This window comes from Seriola dumerili, unplaced genomic scaffold (assembly GCF_002260705.1).
Source record: "Seriola dumerili isolate Sdu_G_001 unplaced genomic scaffold, Sdu_1.0 BDQW01000138.1, whole genome shotgun sequence".
Lineage (NCBI taxonomy): Eukaryota > Metazoa > Chordata > Actinopteri > Carangiformes > Carangidae > Seriola > Seriola dumerili.
In genome coordinates this window covers 7,023,865-7,042,589 of record NW_019174393.1, presented here as the reverse complement: position 1 = coordinate 7,042,589, position 18,725 = coordinate 7,023,865, and the positions used below count along the sequence as shown (strand labels likewise).

At 40.4% G+C, this 18,725-nt stretch overlaps 2 protein-coding genes across 2 annotated transcripts; both read right to left on the bottom strand.

Annotated features, from left to right (window-relative positions):
- Window positions 1-465: 465 nt before the first annotated feature.
- Window positions 466-10,866, bottom strand: LOC111224745 (protein arginine N-methyltransferase 8-B-like). The gene is made up of 10 exons (XM_022749368.1): window positions 10,798-10,866; window positions 9,909-10,133; window positions 8,421-8,576; window positions 7,711-7,774; window positions 6,602-6,744; window positions 6,164-6,251; window positions 4,863-4,978; window positions 2,950-3,100; window positions 1,356-1,477; window positions 466-569 (listed from the first exon to the last, which is right to left on the bottom strand). The coding sequence occupies exons 1-10, from the start codon at window positions 10,864-10,866 to the stop codon at window positions 486-488; spliced, it is 1,218 nt and encodes a 405-aa protein (XP_022605089.1). The 3' UTR covers window positions 466-485.
- A 2,568-nt stretch (window positions 10,867-13,434) lies between these two features.
- LOC111224744 (E3 ubiquitin-protein ligase TRIM39-like) lies at window positions 13,435-15,739 on the bottom strand. The gene is made up of 2 exons (XM_022749367.1): window positions 15,649-15,739; window positions 13,435-15,501 (listed from the first exon to the last, which is right to left on the bottom strand). Exon 2 carries the CDS (start codon window positions 15,497-15,499, stop codon window positions 13,877-13,879), a length of 1,623 nt encoding a protein of 540 aa, XP_022605088.1. The 5' UTR covers window positions 15,500-15,501; window positions 15,649-15,739; the 3' UTR covers window positions 13,435-13,876.
- Between the last annotated feature and the right edge of the window lie 2,986 nt (window positions 15,740-18,725).

The window sequence follows — 18,725 nt, the reverse complement described above, 5'->3', positions numbered from 1 at the left end:
ACTGTACCTTCAATACAATTATACAGTGTGTAAATCATGAATCTTAACAAATGACCATAGGAAAAACAGTTAATGACTGTGCTGTAACCCTCTCAACATCACACAGATCAATGCTTCTCCATTAGCTGCACTAACAATATAAAGACTGGTAAATGCTTTTCATTTTATACTCAAAATAATTCAATTCCCAGAAACTAGTGACAGAAAAAAAAATCAAGTTCATTTAGGAGGTTACATTCAACGATGTGCCCGAGTTGATCAAGTTGGTACACGTGATGGCACTATTGCTGACAGATACTTGCCTACTCTGATGACATCACTCAAGTGCTGGCTTAATGGCATCCAATCAGATGCGTCGGGGTCGCCCTCGCAGGCCAACTGGAATGCTTGTTGGAGAGCCTGTGCCCCCCTCCCCTCTCTAGGATGTGTCCAAAGGGGCTGAGGGACGGTTCGCACCAGGGGCGCCGTTGTTGTAGTTGTTGTTCCTAACGCATTTTATAGTCGTGGGAAATCGCGGCCTCACATAGTTGTCCTTTAAAGTCGAGCTCGAGGGTGAACTCCAGGTCACGCTACAAAAGATAAAACAATAACCAAGAAATGAACGGCAGGAATATCTATCTAATATCTAATAGCACCTTCACACACAGCAACAGATGCACTTAATATTGTTAAATCCACTAGTGGAAAAAGCTAAATACATTTACCCAGGCACTTCAGGATTCTCTGCTACTTTATACTTTTACTTCACTTATTTCCAGAGACAATTAATGTACTCCACTACATTTATTTGAGAGCTGTAGTTACTAGTTACCCTGCAGATTAAGATTTTACACACAAGACATATGATAAGCTTATGAAACGTGATGCTTTTTAATTCAAGACTAAATAAATGGTTAAAATTAGACCCAATTCTACTCACTGCAACAGTAAAATGCCATCTACAGATGAACATATCAGTAATAATAATCTGGTAACATAATGGAGAATAGTATAATACTCTCAGCAGCCACTTCCTGCACTATGTGTACTTTTACTTTTAGTAGAATAAAAAAAGTGCTATTTGCTAATACTTAACACTTTTACTGACACTTATTCTCTCTAAGGAGAAGAGTCAGATCGATACCACTCTCATCTCTGTCTGTTAAATATGAGGCTACAGCCAGCAGTCACTTAGCTTAGATTAGCACAAAGGCTGGAAAGTGAAGGAAACAGCTAGCCTGACTCTTTCCATAGGTAATTTAATTTTTTACCTTGTGGTATTGCTACTTTACATTTAAGTATATCTGAATAATTTCTCTAACACTGTTTAAATCTAAACTATTGAGAATTTTGTTCTGATCTTTGATTAGTCTTACCACATTCTTCTCATTGGGCCTGACAGCAATACTGCCAAAGATCTCCTCTCCTTTCTTGACAGTTAAGTAGTCCTCTAAGTAAAACACTGTCTGCTTCCAGTGTGTGCTGGGAGCATCTGGAGCTAAGGATAGGATGGAAATAGTGGGAGGGAGAAGAAGAGAAGCGAAAGGGAGGAATATATGTGCATGGAAAAAGAAAGAAATTGAAAAATGATTTAAAAAGATGACCATATTAGAGAGGAGAGGAGGGAAGGTGAAAGGTGTTTAAACAGGAGAGGGGGAAAGCAGAGAGGAGAGGAAATGAGGAAAGAGGTAGGAAAGAGTCATTAAGGGGGAAAGATTTACAAAACAGTTCCGGTAGGCACTGAAGTGCCGTGGGCATGTTAACGTGGAATAAATTGAACAACAAAGCAACTGAAATTTACTCAGCCAGTGGGAGAAACACAGAGGCTTATAGGACAGAACTCCTTCAGTGATGCTCAGCCTCAGGCCCAACAGACTCAGCCAAACATAGAACCTCCTCTACACAGTATTATGTAAGCACTGGATGTATGAATGTATTAACATAAGCTTACATAACAGCTTTGCTACTCTCTCTATTATAGACGTCCTCGACACCATGTTACCAAAAGTGCTTGGTGATTCCGTCGCTGCAAACACGGGGTTGACTCATGTAACACCAGCAGAGTGTAGCCAAGAGCTAAGATGCTGAAGTGCAGGCGCTTCCTTTTAATAGACGCTGATTTATTGCTCAAAATACTTGTGCTCGAGAAATTTGGAAGCTTACAGGACATCAGGAATGTGAAAACGAAATTTACCAGTTCCTCCCTTCATGTACTTTTATGTACCGTTTTATAAATGCCTGCATTTTCTTTGTCTTCTGAGGACATCAGAGCTTCGAGTTAGCCAAAATTATATAGGATTTTTTATTCTTATTATTTTCTCACTTACCGTCAGTGGTAGCCATGAAGATACTTTGTTTTATTTGCTGAGGTTTTGATATTTCTGTCTCATTGAACACATTGCCACTTTCAGACACCATTTCTTTCAAAGAAAGTAGTTCCAGTTGAAATGATTATTTTGAAAGGTACATGTTTCCAGTAATACACTTATTTTCCACATTTCCTATTTTTGTTTTTTTTTTGCTGCAGCAGTAGATGTTTTAAGCAATGTTCTGTGTTTTCACAGTGAATTTAGATTTAAACTGACTGTGTTGGAACCTCTGCTTCTGCTTTGCTTCTGCTTTTCATCCTGGACGTTATCCCAGGAGGGCACAGAGAGTATTTCTGTAAGAGTGACCCTGTGAATGTTGTGTTTCTCTACAATTGCAGGAAGGTTATGCTGTTGCAGTAAAGTGCTGAAAGACAAACCTGGGAAGTGTGAGCGTCTTCCATTAGACAGTATAGTACAATGCACAGTTGAACCTCCATTGTGTGAGGGTGGTGGCAGAAATATCAGAGACAACGTGAGAAATTCCGTGGCTTTATATTACGAGTAGGGATTAGTGAAGAAATATGCTTTTTATGATTTGTGTGAACCAAACCTTTAGGATAGGAAACAGTGGTTATGAGTTATGACTCTGGTGTAGCCTCACCCGTGGAGAAGCCAGTCTTCTTGTGACACTTGGTGAACTCGATGTTGAAATAGGTGACCAGGGCATGGACATAATCGTTGCGTTGAATCTGCAGACAGAAGGCTGAGGTGAAGGACAGGTCCTCTGGCTTCACAGTGTAGATGTCCACTTCCTGGAAAAAAAAACACCCAGTTATTTTATTTTATTTTAAAGACTGCTCTCAAGACATCTCTGCTCTTTTCAATTCATGAATTTACCCTGATGGAATAGCAGCACTGTAATGTAAAACCACATATACACACACAAACACAAGTTGTTACCCCCCACTTGCCATCTCTCACACACATGCAGTGCATGTATATGTCAATCCTTCTTGATTATTCATCATGATTATTCTACGTGTGTGTGTTTGTGTGTGTGTCTCTGTGTGTGTGTGTACGTGTGTGTGTGTGTGTGTGAAAGCCCACAGGTTGAATCACGGCTGGCAAATGAAGCCTGCTCACAGTACACATGCTGTGTGGGTGTCCTCCCTCAAGCCTACAAGGGAGGGAGTATTTGTGTGCGTGTGTGTGTTTGTGTGTGTGTGTGTGTGTGTGTGTGTGTGTGTGACTGAACACAGCATCTGTGTGTTTGCTCATGCTACATCATGAATATGGCCACAATTTTAAGTATCACATTTTGCTACCTGCCAAGTATCACACTGGGTACAAAATAGAGGAGGGGCAGATGTGTCTCTGCTCTGCATGTAGATGATGTCGTATTTAAGAGGATGATTGGGGGGGGGGGGTTACACTGCAACCTGTTCATCTTGCCTTTCCTATTGCGCTGTGGATTGCTTGGCCATGTGGCATCAGCATGACAGATTGTGATTTAACACCTCTGTCCTTTCCAATGATACCAGGCCAGTGTCATATACAGCAAATTGTGGGAGGAGAGGGAAAAAAAAGTCCCTGGGAGTGACTTTGTAATTTTAGCGTGATAGGAATGAGTGGCAGTTTGATTTAAGACGGGGTGAAGTGGCTGGCAGCGAGGGGAAAGGGTGGATAAGCCCTGAATACATGCATGTGAAAGAAATTGAGGCGGTGAAAATTAATTTTCAGGCAGTGTGTCACTAACTAATGAGTAACCCGCCCTCCAACCTGACAAATAAGTCACCTTTTCGAACACAAAAGGAAACCCTCCTTTTTATGTTCTGCGCTTATCCAAGTGATGGAGAGCCCATTTCATTCTCGCTGGTGACTCAATGCCTGCTCTCATGTGACATTTCACCATCGCACAGAGGGAGAGACAGAGTGAGACCACCCCGTTCGCTCAGACCAGTGAGGCCTGACACTGTTCAAATCAGAGAACGTGACAGAGGATGAAGGGTAAGAAGTGAGTGAGAAGGAAATGGTGAGAACTGAGATGACAAAAATGACGTGAGAAAGAAATAAGAAGCGGTGCGGACTGAAGATATCTTATACTCAAAATAGGACAGAGTGAAGTAAAGCAGAGAGAAGGAACAGCGAGAGAGGAAAAGCAATGGAAAGAGAGTTAAAGGTAGAGGGGGACAAACAAAAAAGCTATCACCTCCCTGAATGCTCTTATCCTCTGTTCATTTGTGAGATAAAAGGCAAGCCACTGCTGTATTTTCAAGCATGGAAGCAGAGCCGCAGACTATTACAGCTCTCCAGAGACCTCTATTATGTACTAGAAAATAGTCTCAGCAGACAGGGAATGCTCAGAGGTTTGGGGATTGATAGCTGTCTCTGAATTCTTCTGGTAGGGGGAGTTCATGTACTCGGTGGGGGAACACAAAAGATGAGAAACTTTGCTTGTTTGGATGTGTGCCTCAAATATGTACATTTTTCAAAATATAAAACCAGATGGCATGAAAGACAAATGCTTGAGGTATGCCCACACCCCCTCCATCATGCATGTACACACAGACTAACCTTCAGGAGGCAGGCATTAGTCACCACCTGCTTGGGATCTACCACATCCACCAGAGGCTCTTTGATGGCCACGTTGCGAATGCAGCTCATGTCGAAGCCGTACACGTTTTCCCACCCTGTGCACACACAATCATAAACATCTGAGGCACGGCTACCCATGAAAATACACATGCAAACAGCATGTGTTTTATGGGTTTTTACTTTTTAATTTTTTGATTTTATTTGCAAAGCTCTGTTCTCTCTGTTCCTGCCAAGCTGTCAGAACAAAAAAGGTAGCAGAGAAAATAAAACAGAACGCTTAACCCCTGCCAAGAAGAGCAGTCCCGCACTCATGCTGTCTTTCTGTCTATTCAGGCCCTGCTGAAAATAGACTCCGGCCTCCTCCACCTCCTCCACCATGTCTGGCAGGCTTTTTTTATTATAATTTGGGCTGAAAAACACACCAAGCAAGCCTTCCCTCCCCCATTCCCTCTGTCCCTCCACTCCACCTTGCTTTGTCAGGGGGCCAAACGCTAAGTCTGTACGATGAGAAGGTGGAATATGCCACCAACGCTGAGAGAAACTAAAAATAAGAGCGTGAGGGTTTGAGTAGTCTGAATGCTTTTGGTATTCATGTGAAAGTATACACCTTTGTGTGAATGCCTACATTTTATGGAACAGGGAAGGCCACCTGTGCAGTGAAAGGAAACTCAGTAGAAGTTATTGACCCAGATTCTGTGTCCATGCACCTTTAATTTTGGTGCTTTGATCTGGATCGCAAGGTTAAGCTCAGCGCTCCTGCTGTGACGGTTATTTGAACGCATGGAGGGAGTTTAGAGCAAAGAATGCACTGTAGATGTAGAATAACTTGTTTAAACACGTTTGATGCTACTTTCAAAAGGGAATGTTTACACTGGGCTTCTATGTTGAAATTAATGGCTTTATTAATGGTTAGGCAGTTGGTGGAGAGTGAAATAGAGCTAACAGAAGCGTGAATATTGGACTTAGATTCATCAGGTGGACAGAAACACAACTGCTTGTGTTGGTCTCTGTCTGCTGCAAACCCACCAAATCAACTTTATAAAGTGATATCATCCAGTTAAAATATCTGCTGACCTTAATAAATCCATTAGTTACAGCTTATGTAACTCTTTATCAAGTGTGACTTATTAGAAAGTGGAGCCATTCTTCTCTGTATGATGATTTCACTTCATCTGCACAATGATCATCAATTATGCACACAGAGAGACGGAGACAGAGGAAGGTAATAACTTAGCAAAAACTTGAAAGCAAACAGCAACAAATCTACCATTACTACTTACAATGAATCTTGAAGTCCTTGTATTGCCTGTCTTCAATGGCTACCACATAGAGAGCAGCCCTGTCAGGGAACATCAGGCCTCCAGGTTTCTGAATGAGAAAAGCTTCAGATATCAATGCCGCACTATACAGTGGCCATCCATCATCTTTACTGTTCACACACCTGGAGTGTAATATAAGATCACATGTGCTGAGGTTATAGCCTGCAGGCGGCTACTGAGCTCAGAAACCCGATCATTCATGTATGACCTCAGCATCTGGGCAGCAGACACATGCACGCAGGCAGTACAGTAAATCCTCTACTTAATCACTGTCTGGTGTGTTTACGTATCAAAAGCCTTATTTGTCCAACCAGCTGCACACACACACACACACACACACACACACACACACAGAGCGAGCCCAGCACCCTCCCCAAACCTCCAGCAGGAATATCATACCAGCCATTTGTCCCTGGCAAAAATGACAGTGTTGAGCATGGACTCGTAGAAGAGGCAGTAACCCATCCACTCCGAGATGATAATGTCCACCTTCTCCACGGGAAGCTCCACCTCCTCCACCTTGCCCTTGAAGATGGTAATGACTGCGATGTGGAGAGCCACAAAACAGCAGGCACCAAATTACTTCACGGCATCTTCATCACATTAATGGAAATTGTACAATGACTCTATTCTCAGATAACAGTGTTTTTGTTCCTAGGGATTTCTGTAAATCCATACAGCTTAATTACTGCTCTTATCTTGTGCCTCAGTGTTTTATTTATGAATGCATTTCCTTTGTCTTATTTTCTGTTTGCCTCTTTGACCCATGATATGGAGATACAAGGAGGGCTGTCAAAGTAAAACAGATGCAATATGGTAGAGTTCAGCACTATCAAGTCTGGTCGTTAATGCACAATAATATACTGAAAAAACAGAATTTTTCGGACGTGGAAGTGGAAGAAAAACTGATGCAAACATTTCGCACACGCTTCTGTTGTAAAGTAGCTCATTCTCAACCTTTGACACCTTAAAGATCACTGTTTTTTTTACTTGTTGGTTGCTAATTAATAACCAGTACTGCATCTAATTTGCTTGGATATTTAGTGGATGATTATTATTTGCAGTCATCATTGTATAAATAACAGTCTGTACCTGATAAGAGTTGGCATTTGAGTTTTAATTCTTGCATGTCTTACTGAGATCATCAGCTAAATGCTTGAATTGAAAATTTAAAGAGATCAAACAAAAACCTGTCTAATGGTGAATTTTTCAGGTTATGAAACCAACCATCTGTTGCCAGTCCTCCATCTGTGAAGTTCAGGGTGGCATTTTACAATGGTAATCAGCCCCACTGAGGGGATTCTGACTGATGGCAGAGATTATGCTTATTTGACATCCAGCTGCCAGTTAACCATCAGAACTGTGACTAATGTTGTCGGGTGTGACGGTAATGATGGAAATATGAAGATTTTTCACGCTATTTCTAATCCAGACGCCATCACACTGCTCTGCATTCAGACAGATGGATATAAGATATATTGTAGTAATGGAAAACCACTTAAACTTACCATTGTGTAGGTGGTTCGACTTGATAATCTTCTCTGAATATTCTGATATACTTGAACATTCTATCTGTAGGTAAAAAAGGAAAAAGAAAATAAAGATTTCCTTGTGAACAGGGATGACCAGCAGGGTGTTATCTACCGTATTCCCTCCCCATATACAGTCAGTTCACCTTTAGGGTACTGAAGGACAAAATTTAATCAAACCCTGATAATCCATCTAAACATTTATGTCCCTGGTCGCCCATTGCAGACCGTGTGCTGCATGAAAACGAATAAATCATTTTGCTCTCCCATCCATAAGTGTAATACAGTATATGAATCATACATAACTGTGGGAGACACTGCTGGTAATGTATAACCTGTGACTTGCAGCCCTGCTCTAAGGGGGAGCCAGATGTCTCTTATTGCCTCTGTGTCAAAGATTGTCTGAGAGAGATTACCAATTTCTGGACTAGACTAGGGCCTGGCCCTTAGGAGGAGTTTTTAAAAAAAGGCAGGATATGTGCGTGTGTGCGTGTATGTGTCTGATATTGGGAAGGGAAAGCCACAGATGAGAAATAATGTGACAGCAAAGCCAGATAAGATATTATAAATAGAGACTGAATGGGTGTGTGGTTTTTTTCTCTCATAAAGATTGAAAGAAAAGCAGAGACTGACAGCTGATTACAGTGACCTATTAGTTAGTGTCCAAAGGGTGCATCTATTTGTCTCACCCCATACACATGTTTGGCACCGGCATTGGCTGCAAACATAGAGAGGATCCCCGTTCCACTACCGACATCCAGGACAATTTTATCCTTGAACACATGCTTGTTGTGGTACATCGCGTTCCGGTAGGTCAGCGTCCGCACCTCGTCTTTCAGCATCTCCTGTTCAGTAATGGAGGCAAAATTGAGATTTCAGTGCTACCCAAAGAATACACATAATACACATAATGTTACATCATAAACATACAAATGTGTATAGATTATGCAAGAAGTGGGCAGTTGCATGGTTCCCTCAACATGTACACACATTTTTGTCATATATAATGAGCTAGAAAACGCAGTATTTAGGCCAAAAGCCTCTGTGACAGTGACAGAGCTTCTTGAAATAGACAGGAGTACAACGCAAAGCCTTTGAAGCCTTTGGGGACCGCCTGATATCCATCTCCCTGAGCCCATTCACACATCCCACTTTTACTTCTTTCTTGCTTTGCACTCCTCTAATCAGGGCACTCTCTTTGTCTGCAAGCAGACAAAAACCTGACCCACATGCTAAATATGGACTCTATTTAAAAAGGTCTATATGTCCCCAAACTTTTCCACCATCAACCCTTCGCAGATCAAGGTCATTAGCTGGATTATAGCTCTACAATTTTATTTAGCAGCTGACTATAGATGACTGTAAAAGACAGACACAGCTTGCTTTCATTTATGGAGCACTGTGAAGACTGTTGCAGTACATCTGAAGTGCATAGTGCTAGTTGGTAATGAATAAGCCTCCTCTTTTGTCAGCTGGGAGACACTCTCCACCAGTGCAGATAATTCAGCAGCTTTATGTTTCCCCACAAGATATCACTCCTAAAACGTAATGTTTGGTTGTTCATAAGCAGACAGCTGCCTCTGTGGTTTATGTTTGGGGTTGTTTTTAATTTGAGGGAATAATTTGGATAGATTTTTATATTCAAATTTAAATTAAATGAGAGGTACTTTAAACTTCTGGGAGATGTTTGAGTTATGTTTTTGAAGGTGTTTGATTTCATGCTTTTTTAAAACCCATGTTTGGACAGGAGATTCGAAAGCACTGGAGGACTGACAACTCCTCATAGCTTTTATTTTTTGCTTCTCCTGGATGATTGTTTTGTTGTTTTTTTGAACTTGCTTGGGCTTTAACTTGGCTTGTGTACTCTTACTTTACAAACTGATTTTCAGATCCAGTGAACTCAAGATTTGGAATCAAATATCTGTAGGCATTAGCTTCTCAGTTATGGGTAAAATATCATCTATGCCAGTAGAAGATTTGGAACACTACCAAAATCAAAACCTGTCTGTTCATGGAAATCTGTCCCTGTTAAATCAGATGAAGTTTTTCACATATCCTGCTGCCAGACTAACCTTGGCAAAGTTAAGGAACATCAGGTTAAACAGAACAGGAAGCATCTGGTGTCATTTTTTACTCTAATCATACCAAGCTGCCACTTGTCAGCTTGGTCTGCTTACCTCATGGATGCCAAAGTGAGCATAAGAGTCGAAGTAGTAGTCCCGTGATGTCATTTCCTCCGGGCTGATGAACTTGGCAATCTTGCCTCGACCAGGACAGGTGGACAAGGCTGCTACATGAGGCGTATGGGGGACGCAGGGCACATGGTGGGTAGTAGGCACTGGTTTAGGCAGTGGGGAGGGCTGGGCAGACTGAGAGAGGGAGGACGTGACAGGCTGTTGCCGCTGTTACGGAGGAAAAAGAAAGTATAAGGGTAGAGTTTGTATCAGAATTAAGAAATTACAGACAACAATGAAACCGAAAAGAATGAGTTAAGAAAGACTGTGTTTCATGGGAGGAAATTACAAGTGAGTGGAGTGGGTGTGAGTGAGTGGACCTTGTTCCCGTTAATATGGGGCTTACAGCGAGCAGGATTAAATGCAAGTGAAAAGGGAACCATAAAATAAGCAGTCAAGAATCCATAAAAGCAATTAGCCTTTGTAATTACACAGGGGGGAGACTTGCTATAGCGGTGATGTACTAAAGGAAGAGCCGGCAAAAGATGCAGGTCCGTTTCAGCACCAGGGACAGCGGACATGACCACGTTCAATATGTCCATGCATCCTAAACTGTTCATTTAACATAACTGCACATCTTCTGCATGCATTATCACTATTATTGCTGTTATACTAGTCTGCATAGATCACCCGTAACATCTGCAGGACACGGGTATGTACTTCGCTTTGTGTGCACACCATCAGTACAACGTTGATTCTAAATGTGGCTGGCATCATTATAACGCAAATATAAATAATATTAAAGTGCAATGTGTTGTCACCATAAAAATAAGAAGACTGACAGTGGCCCGGTCCCGCTGTTACCGGGTGCAGGACACCACAAGGTCCCTACCTCCGAGCTGTCCGCCTCCGCCATCTTCCGCCGTAGCAGCAAACAACGCGACGAATGCCTCAGTCCCATGAGAGCCGACGAGATTTAGGCTACAACTCTTCTAAGTGTACGGAGGGTTCTTCTTCTTAACAGAAACGTGTGAAAAAATAACACTAAGCCACCAGATGTATGGCTTGAGTACATGTAAGGAGGAAAGTCATAATATGAAACGCGTGTAGGTATCACAGTTTCATCAAATTAAATTAATTCCCTCAGAAAAGTTGTTAAATGGATTTGCGCGAGGCGAAACGTCCAGTAATCCATACTGTAAATGTGATACAGGTTGTCTTAGTGGGAGGACTCATGGATGGCAGAGCAGTCTATTGGCTGGAGAGACCGTGTTGCGACTGAAAGGTTGCAGGTTTGATCCCAGCAGGAGTCAGTGTATCCATTAACAGCCGCGCGCTCCGTTTCGGTGTCCTCGTGTAAGACATTGAAACCCTACTTGCTCGCACATTTTAAATCAATGGTGTTAAAGAAAATGATGTGTAGTGTCACCCACGACTAAAAAAAAATGCACCCAGTTGCGCGCTGGAAACAAAACTCCACACTAGAAAATGCTTCTTCTCGTCTACTGCACCGTTTAGGAACACTTGACAACACTCAGCATCGGGTACTCGCACAATTCCTATCTTCGCTTGCGCTACGGAAAGTCCTTTGCGTAATCCCGATGGGGTTTCCATGAGAGAAAGTTAAACGGTGTTCAAACTGTGAGTATGCAATGCCATTTCACACGACCGCCCCTGCAATGACATGAAATAAATTGTGACAAAAATATTAGAATAACCTTAACAAAAAGAAATCTCTGCTTCCCAAAGACAGATGCCTCTCACACTAGACATTCCCACAAAAGCAGAAACCCAGGCTCTCCGCCAACCTGTGAGCTTCTTAGCCGCTAGCTTACATAACGCAGGTGTTTCGTGTGTTGGGGGGGGGGCACAAAGCAACTATACGTTAATGTTGGTGATATACTTTATTGAACTACGGCCAAAACTAGCTATAGGCAATTTTTGACGATTTCCGGTGATAGATTAGATACTAAATTAAATGTAACGCTTTTGGTTTAGTTTGTACAACAGCTATTTTTGAGCTGCTTAGAATGCATATCAGACTATCAGAATCTAGGACCAATTTCCTAAGTGGGTAGGTGGGTATGTAGGTAGGTAGGTAGGTATACTTAATTTGAGTATTTACACATTTGGCTACTTATACTTCCACTATTCTACATTTCAACTGCAATATTGCACTTTTTACTTCACTGCATTTATGTAACAGCTGTATTTACTAATAAGATTGGATGCTTTGTTTTGTCCTAAACTACGCAACAGCATATGGAGTAGTGATAGCTCCTCTTCCACCAGCTACAACATTAAGATACCATTTACATATTAATGAAACAATAAGGTAATATAATAACAGTCACAGGGGCCATATATCCTTAATAATTTGCACTTTTACCTATCATCAAAAAAAAAAAAACTTGTTTCAAGCATGTTGCCGTCTTACTTCATCCCAGTCAGTGAAGTCACAACAGGTTTCATTTGCTGCTTAAGTCTGATTGTGGTGTGGCTGCAAGTACAACATGCTTGCATGAGAGCAGCATGCAGAGCACATTCACTCAAATTTGACATCAACAACATTCTATTTCCATTTCCATTTCCTATCAGCTAACACAGCTGACCCTCATCTATTTGGTAGTTGGAGACAGAGGAGAAAGTGATATCACTAATGGAAAAAGGTATGCCTCAAACGTAATACACAATGGAAGCTTTTTGTTGGAATGTACTCATCTAATTGAGGAACATATTTTCTAAGAAAATATTCAGATGTATGTTATTATTCAGTTTAAATTCACAATATAATGCATTTATATTCGCACTGCATTTTTCCATTGCCTTCGTCTTGGAAAAAACTATGTCAAAATATCTCCTACTTCAGGATGTCTGATTACCATACTTTAGTGTTTACTGAGTGTACTGTTGATGTCTGCATCTCTTTCATTACTGACTCAATCACTCATTTCATACTATATCAAATTATTTGGTAGTAACCTACTTTGATCAAATAAGACAAGATATTTGTCACTAAAGAAAAAAAAAAAAAGGGCTTGTGTCCCATTAATGAAAGACAAAACACAATGAAACACACCAGGTTTTAGTCAGTTATGGATGAGCTCCATCAGCAGTGCTTAAGAACATCGGCCCACGCATCACACTCAAGGATAATGTGTGCATCCACTCATGAGCGCACAAACACACACACAGAAATCAGTGTGGGGGCAGAAGCACATAGGCAGGAGTCGGGAGTAAAAGAAGTGGGCAGACTACTATTGACTGACAATGCTGATACCATGACAAAGATGTGAGAAACAATTCTGTTGAATTCCGTTGTAAATCTAAATAGTTAAAAACTGCTAGGAGCCAGGACTCGTGTTTCTATGGCGGTACTGGACTGCCTTTAAATTGTCCTCCAACTCATACTGTTGCATTTTCATGAATTATAACCACATTTTACATTCAAGAAGTTTTCAGATGCCACAAGGTTAATATTGTGACCAAGCTTCTAGGTAGGATTAAACACAACAAAATCAATCTGGATGTGTAGTTTATTCAGCCCCAGTTGTCAAATGCACAACTGCTCTTCACTCCACACCACTGTGAATTACAAGTAAATATTTCAACAATTAAAATGTGCATATAATTCAACAACACACAAGCAACAAAATACCTTGACAAATTAAAGCTACATTATCTTATGACATTGATAACGTTATCCATTGTAATTTGACAGGATGACACAATACTATTGTACAACACTAGTATCATTACTTCACATCTAACATAACAGAACTGATGATGTAATATCATTTCTTTTGAATATCCATGCATATATCAGACAATATTTTTCCATATTAAACAGGCCAATGTCATGTAACGTTTGGCGGTTGCTGTTAATACTTTAAGGACAGATTTTGAGTGTAGTAATGGAGACCAATTTTAATTTCCCTGTGAACCCTAAAGGAGGACCAAAAAGAACAAAACTAGTATGGTTGAGGTACAGGTGTTATAATGAGAGGGGCAGAGTTTCTTCCACTGTCATTATTCCCAGGGAAGAAGTATGGATAAAGTTTCTCTGTGAAATGGCAGCCAGTGAAAGAATACACATGTGATTTAGAATCTACATCATAGAAAGAAACCACTCCCTCATTATAGTCCACAAAGATGCCCACCTTCTGAAGCTTTTCTTTCAGTGTGATTGTAGCAGTGTTTTGAGATGCTCTATATTTGCCCTCATTCAACCTAAAGGTCAAAAAACCATCTTTAACTGACAGCTTCGCGTCTCCCGTTCTATCTACAGACTCCTTGACCACTCCAACAATCCAATTAGTCTTTCCTTTCACCTGCACCTCAAAGTAAAACTTCCCAGTTGTGAATCCCTCCTTTGCCAAAACCTCTGGAAACTTTTTAAATCTCTTTGGATTGTCGGGAAGTTCCAGTTTGGTGTCTTCATCTGCGACCTGTTTTCCATCTTGACTCATGACAAGTGAGCAATGTGCTGTGTCAGGGTCAAGAGTCAAGTCCACTGCATGTTCTCTCATTCTTTTCATTTTGATCTCAGGAAGCTTTTCCATGATTTCATCAACTCTTTGTTTCAGCAGAGCCACAGCTCCTCTCACTGCCTCAAAAGACAGGTCATACTGAAGTCCAATGTTGGTGCAGTCCTTGTTTAAAGGTGAGGTCAAGGTTGGGAAACTCTGGAGAAAATGATGGTGATCCTCAGACTGTGACAGCAGCTCCAGCTGGCTACTTCTGCTTTTGAGTTCAGTCATTTCCATCCTCAGTTCTTTGAGAAAAGCTTCAGCTTTTTGCTTTGTTTCTCTGTGCCTCTCCTCAATCACCTCATCAAGCTCGGCATGGCTTCTTTGAATGGAGCGTATCAAGTCAGTGAACACCTGCATGCTGGCTTCTTTCTCCTTGTCAGTTTCTATCTGGCAGGCATTCAGTGAGTTTTCAATCTCAGCTATCCTCTCAGACCGGGATTGGATCAGCTTTTGGATATTTGCCATTGCCTCATCTTTTTTTGTCATCACCATTTCATATTCTTCCTCGAGTGGGACAACATAGTGACTCTTGTGATCGGTTCTGAGACACAAGACACAAATACAGGTCTGGTCATCCCTACAGTACAGTTCTGTTATCTTGTTGTGTGTCTTGCACATCTTATCATCAAGATTCCTCAATGGGTCTAACAATGTGTGGCTCTTGAGACCAGCAACTCTCTGATGTGGCTCAAGGTGCCTTTCACAGAAAGAAGTAAGGCACATCAGGCAAGATTTCACTGCCTTCTCCTTTATCTCAGAGCAGATATCACAAAGAACGTCTACTGCAAGTTGTGGGTCTGGAGATGAGGCTTTGACTTGAACTAACTTCTTAAACTCACCTGCTAACTCCGACACCATAGTGTTGACTTGGAGTTTAGGTCTTGTGGAAAATGTCCTTTTGCACAATGGACACAGGTGAGTGTCACTGTTGTCCCAGTACTTGTGGATACATGCACGGCAAAAGTTGTGTCCACACGGCGTTGAGACTGGCTCAGTAAACACATCCAGACAGATAGAACACAGGAACCTCTCCTCTGACAACAGATTGCTGGCAGCCGCCATATCTGGACAAGAACCAAGCAGAAATACAATTTTAACGACTCATATAATTAAACTCAATGGGCTGGATAATGTGTTATATTTTTACTTTACTTTAACACGTGTAGCAAGAAACACACAAAGGAAATGGAAAAAGGAAGAATTGAATTTACCTGTAAAGTTGCACGTTTTAAAAGCGGATGCTTAAAACGGACAAACAAATTGTTCGAGAGTTTCCACATTCAGTTTCGTTTAAGCACGTTGACGTCGCTAAGAGCCCCGCCCCTACCGTTCCTTTATTATATGCTTCCTGGTAAAGTTAACTCTTTCGATTCCATTCACTGTGGCGCCCCCAATGTGCTCAATATGAAACAAAAAATAATCTTGTAAAATCTATAAATAAAACAATACTTTATGGAATTATTTGAGAAATTATCAAAACTCAGATCATTATTATGAGATCATATTTGCTCCATCATATTTTCATAATTATTGGAGTTCTGTTTTATTTCCTCAGACTTTGAAAAAATACCTTTTAGAATAAATATCCAATAAAATTTAGTTACTATGAAAATGAACGATGAAATACCATTTCACCAGAAGTTGTTGTAATGATTTCTTCAAAATTTTCACAAGAATAATTTATTCATATGATTATTTATTTCATAATGTCCTTTCTCTTGATTGAATGATAATGTGGTCCCATATCTGGCAAGAGTGTTGTTATTTGTAAAATTAAAGATACACATTTATGTTTTATTCTTGCCAAAAATCATCCACAATTACTATTTTAGCCTACAACTAATTGATACATATCCTACAATTAGTCTTGATACTGTATATTGATTTTTTTTTTTGTAATTTATCTGAAAGGACCATGAATATTTTCTCTCAACTTTCATGTTATTTCATGAGATGAAAGGAAGAGTTTGACAAAAAAGTATCTAGCAGCCAGCTCTGACTGGAACTGTTCATGGCACAGCAAGTGATGCTAAATGCAAACATTAGCATGCTAACATGTTGACAATGACAATGTTAATGCTTATATTAGCAGATATATTTACCACATACACTATCGTCATTTACCGTGTTAGCATGCTAACAACCGCTAATCAGCACCAAACACAAAGTAGGCCGACAGGTGATGATGATGAGTTATGTTGTATAGTTTTTCAGGTATTTGGAGATAAACCCAAGTATTGGATGGATAAAATTTTCACCTAGTGATTGTGCACGATGAAAAGTAAGGGATCATAAAATTATTACAACTCATCCTGAGAGAGACAGAAATGCCTCTAGCAAGTTTTATGGCAATGCATCTAACTGTTGCTGAGATTTTTCATTCAAAACAACAAACGTGAACCTCATCGTGGTGTCAGAGGAAATCCTTACAGGCATTAGGATTTGTTCTCTGGGAAAAACGAATGTCTGTACAAAATTTCATGACAGTCCACAGATGTTGGGATATTTCTGTCTGGCCCAAAGTGCTAAAAAGCAGGGCTGAGATGTTGTGGTCTGTGAAGGCATAGTTAGTGTCTGGTGCACACACCCGTTCAAGTCTTAGCTCAGAAAAGTCAGACTCCACCTGCTAAATATAGAATTTGATAAGATTCTTGCAGTCTGTTATCTCTTTTCAGATGTTACACCTGTTATCCACCAGAATTGTGGCTACTGTGTTGTCATCTCTGCTTTATTTAGTCAAACTAGCACTGAGCTGTTGAGGTGTTGAAGAGGCCATTCTGTCATGTGGCTACCAGGTGAGTCTGACCACAAGAGGTCAGGCACAACAAGCAGGAGCTGAGTGGCACTTTGTTCAGTTGCTATTTTACTAGGAGCTGAACCTGTGGTCTGTACAAAACTACTGATTTTACTATGGAAACAAAATAGTATTATTTCCCTGTGTAATTTAGTCTGATTCATCATTTAGGCTAATTAAAAAAAAAATCTGATCATTATTTTAATTTTCTCTTTTTATCATTACATTCACTAAACTTATCTGTGCACAGTTTCACAAACATGTTAAAACTTGGCAAATATACATAACTCTGCATTAGCAAGTGTGCAGGTCTTAAAGTCCTTCTGTTGTTTTTGTCACTATTTTTACACACTGACCTCTTTTCACTTTGTCACTGATACACTCACGCTTGTTATACACCCCTGCACACCATATTTACTTTCTCCTTAACCAGTTTGTATTGGACATGCATGCTCAGTCATGCCCTATTCCTACCCTCTTGTGAGAGAAAGCATTAGAGGGCTTAGCGGGGTACAAAGCATGGTAGGCAATATAGTAACTAGCAGAATGAAACTGTGCACAGAGAGACTGGATGGGTAAATTAGCTGGCTTTAGGGGAAACCACATATGTTTGCTCCATCATGTGTCACCTATACAAATATGAGAAAATGGAAAAGTCATGCTCCAAATTCCTAGCCATTTAATGATAATTTACTGTAGTTTTTTTTTTTTTTTATACGTTCTGGTTGGATGAAGTTTATTCGGGGAAAACTTGACCTGATGGATGACATCCTCTGCTAAGTAATGTTGTTTTGGTAGACTGACTGTCGTCAGTGCAGGTGACCACTGCAGAGTTCCTCCCCCTGCAGCCATCATCTATTCCTAATGGCTTGCAAGCTTATTGAATTACTGCAGTGGAAAAATAGGCAAATACATAATGAAGAATCTGTATTGGTCAAAGAGGACGTCTTGCTGTGATGAAAAAATGTCACATTGGGCAGGGTGGTGAAACATCAGAGAGACAAGGACCAGGCCTTTCCCTTACTTTATTTAGAAGATATTAATGGCTTTTATGTCATGGATGTGGTTATACACAGATACCCCAAGAACTACATTTATATTTTATTAAAGTTTGGTGATCTTATTTCCTGTTGACTTTTATCTAATCTAATATAATCTTTTACACATTTCTTGTATAAAGTTTGTGGGTTTTGTGTATGGTAGCATTTCCTTGATGAGTAAATGCGTCTTGCATAAAAAAACAAAAACAAAACAAGTCTAGACAATCAAATCAATGTTCATCAGCTCACTGCTGAAATACCAAATTACCATCTTTCCCTCTGGGGTCACATACACGCTCTGCTCAGTCATTTTGTAGTCTACTTTACATAATGAAGAGCAATTTCAAAATTAATTGTTAGTCTTACTGGCTTCACTGGAATTCATAATGAGATGTATCCAAGTCAATGATAAGGGCTCTACTACATTTATAAATAGACATTCATTTATGTACAA

Excerpts from the sequence above, each read along its gene's own strand:
- LOC111224745 (XM_022749368.1), bottom strand. The coding sequence starts at position 10,866 with ATGGGACTGAGGCATTCGTCGCGTTGTTTGCTGCTACGGCGGAAGATG. Across the intron at positions 8,577-9,908 it reads CTCACTTTGGCATCCATGAG|GAGATGCTGAAAGACGAGGT; the intron begins GTAAGCAGACCA and ends ATTACTGAACAG. Across the intron at positions 570-1,355 it reads GGCCCAATGAGAAGAATGTG|CGTGACCTGGAGTTCACCCT; the intron begins GTAAGACTAATC and ends TATCTTTTGTAG.
- LOC111224744 (XM_022749367.1), bottom strand. The coding sequence starts at position 15,499 with ATGGCGGCTGCCAGCAATCTGTTGTCAGAGGAGAGGTTCCTGTGTTCT.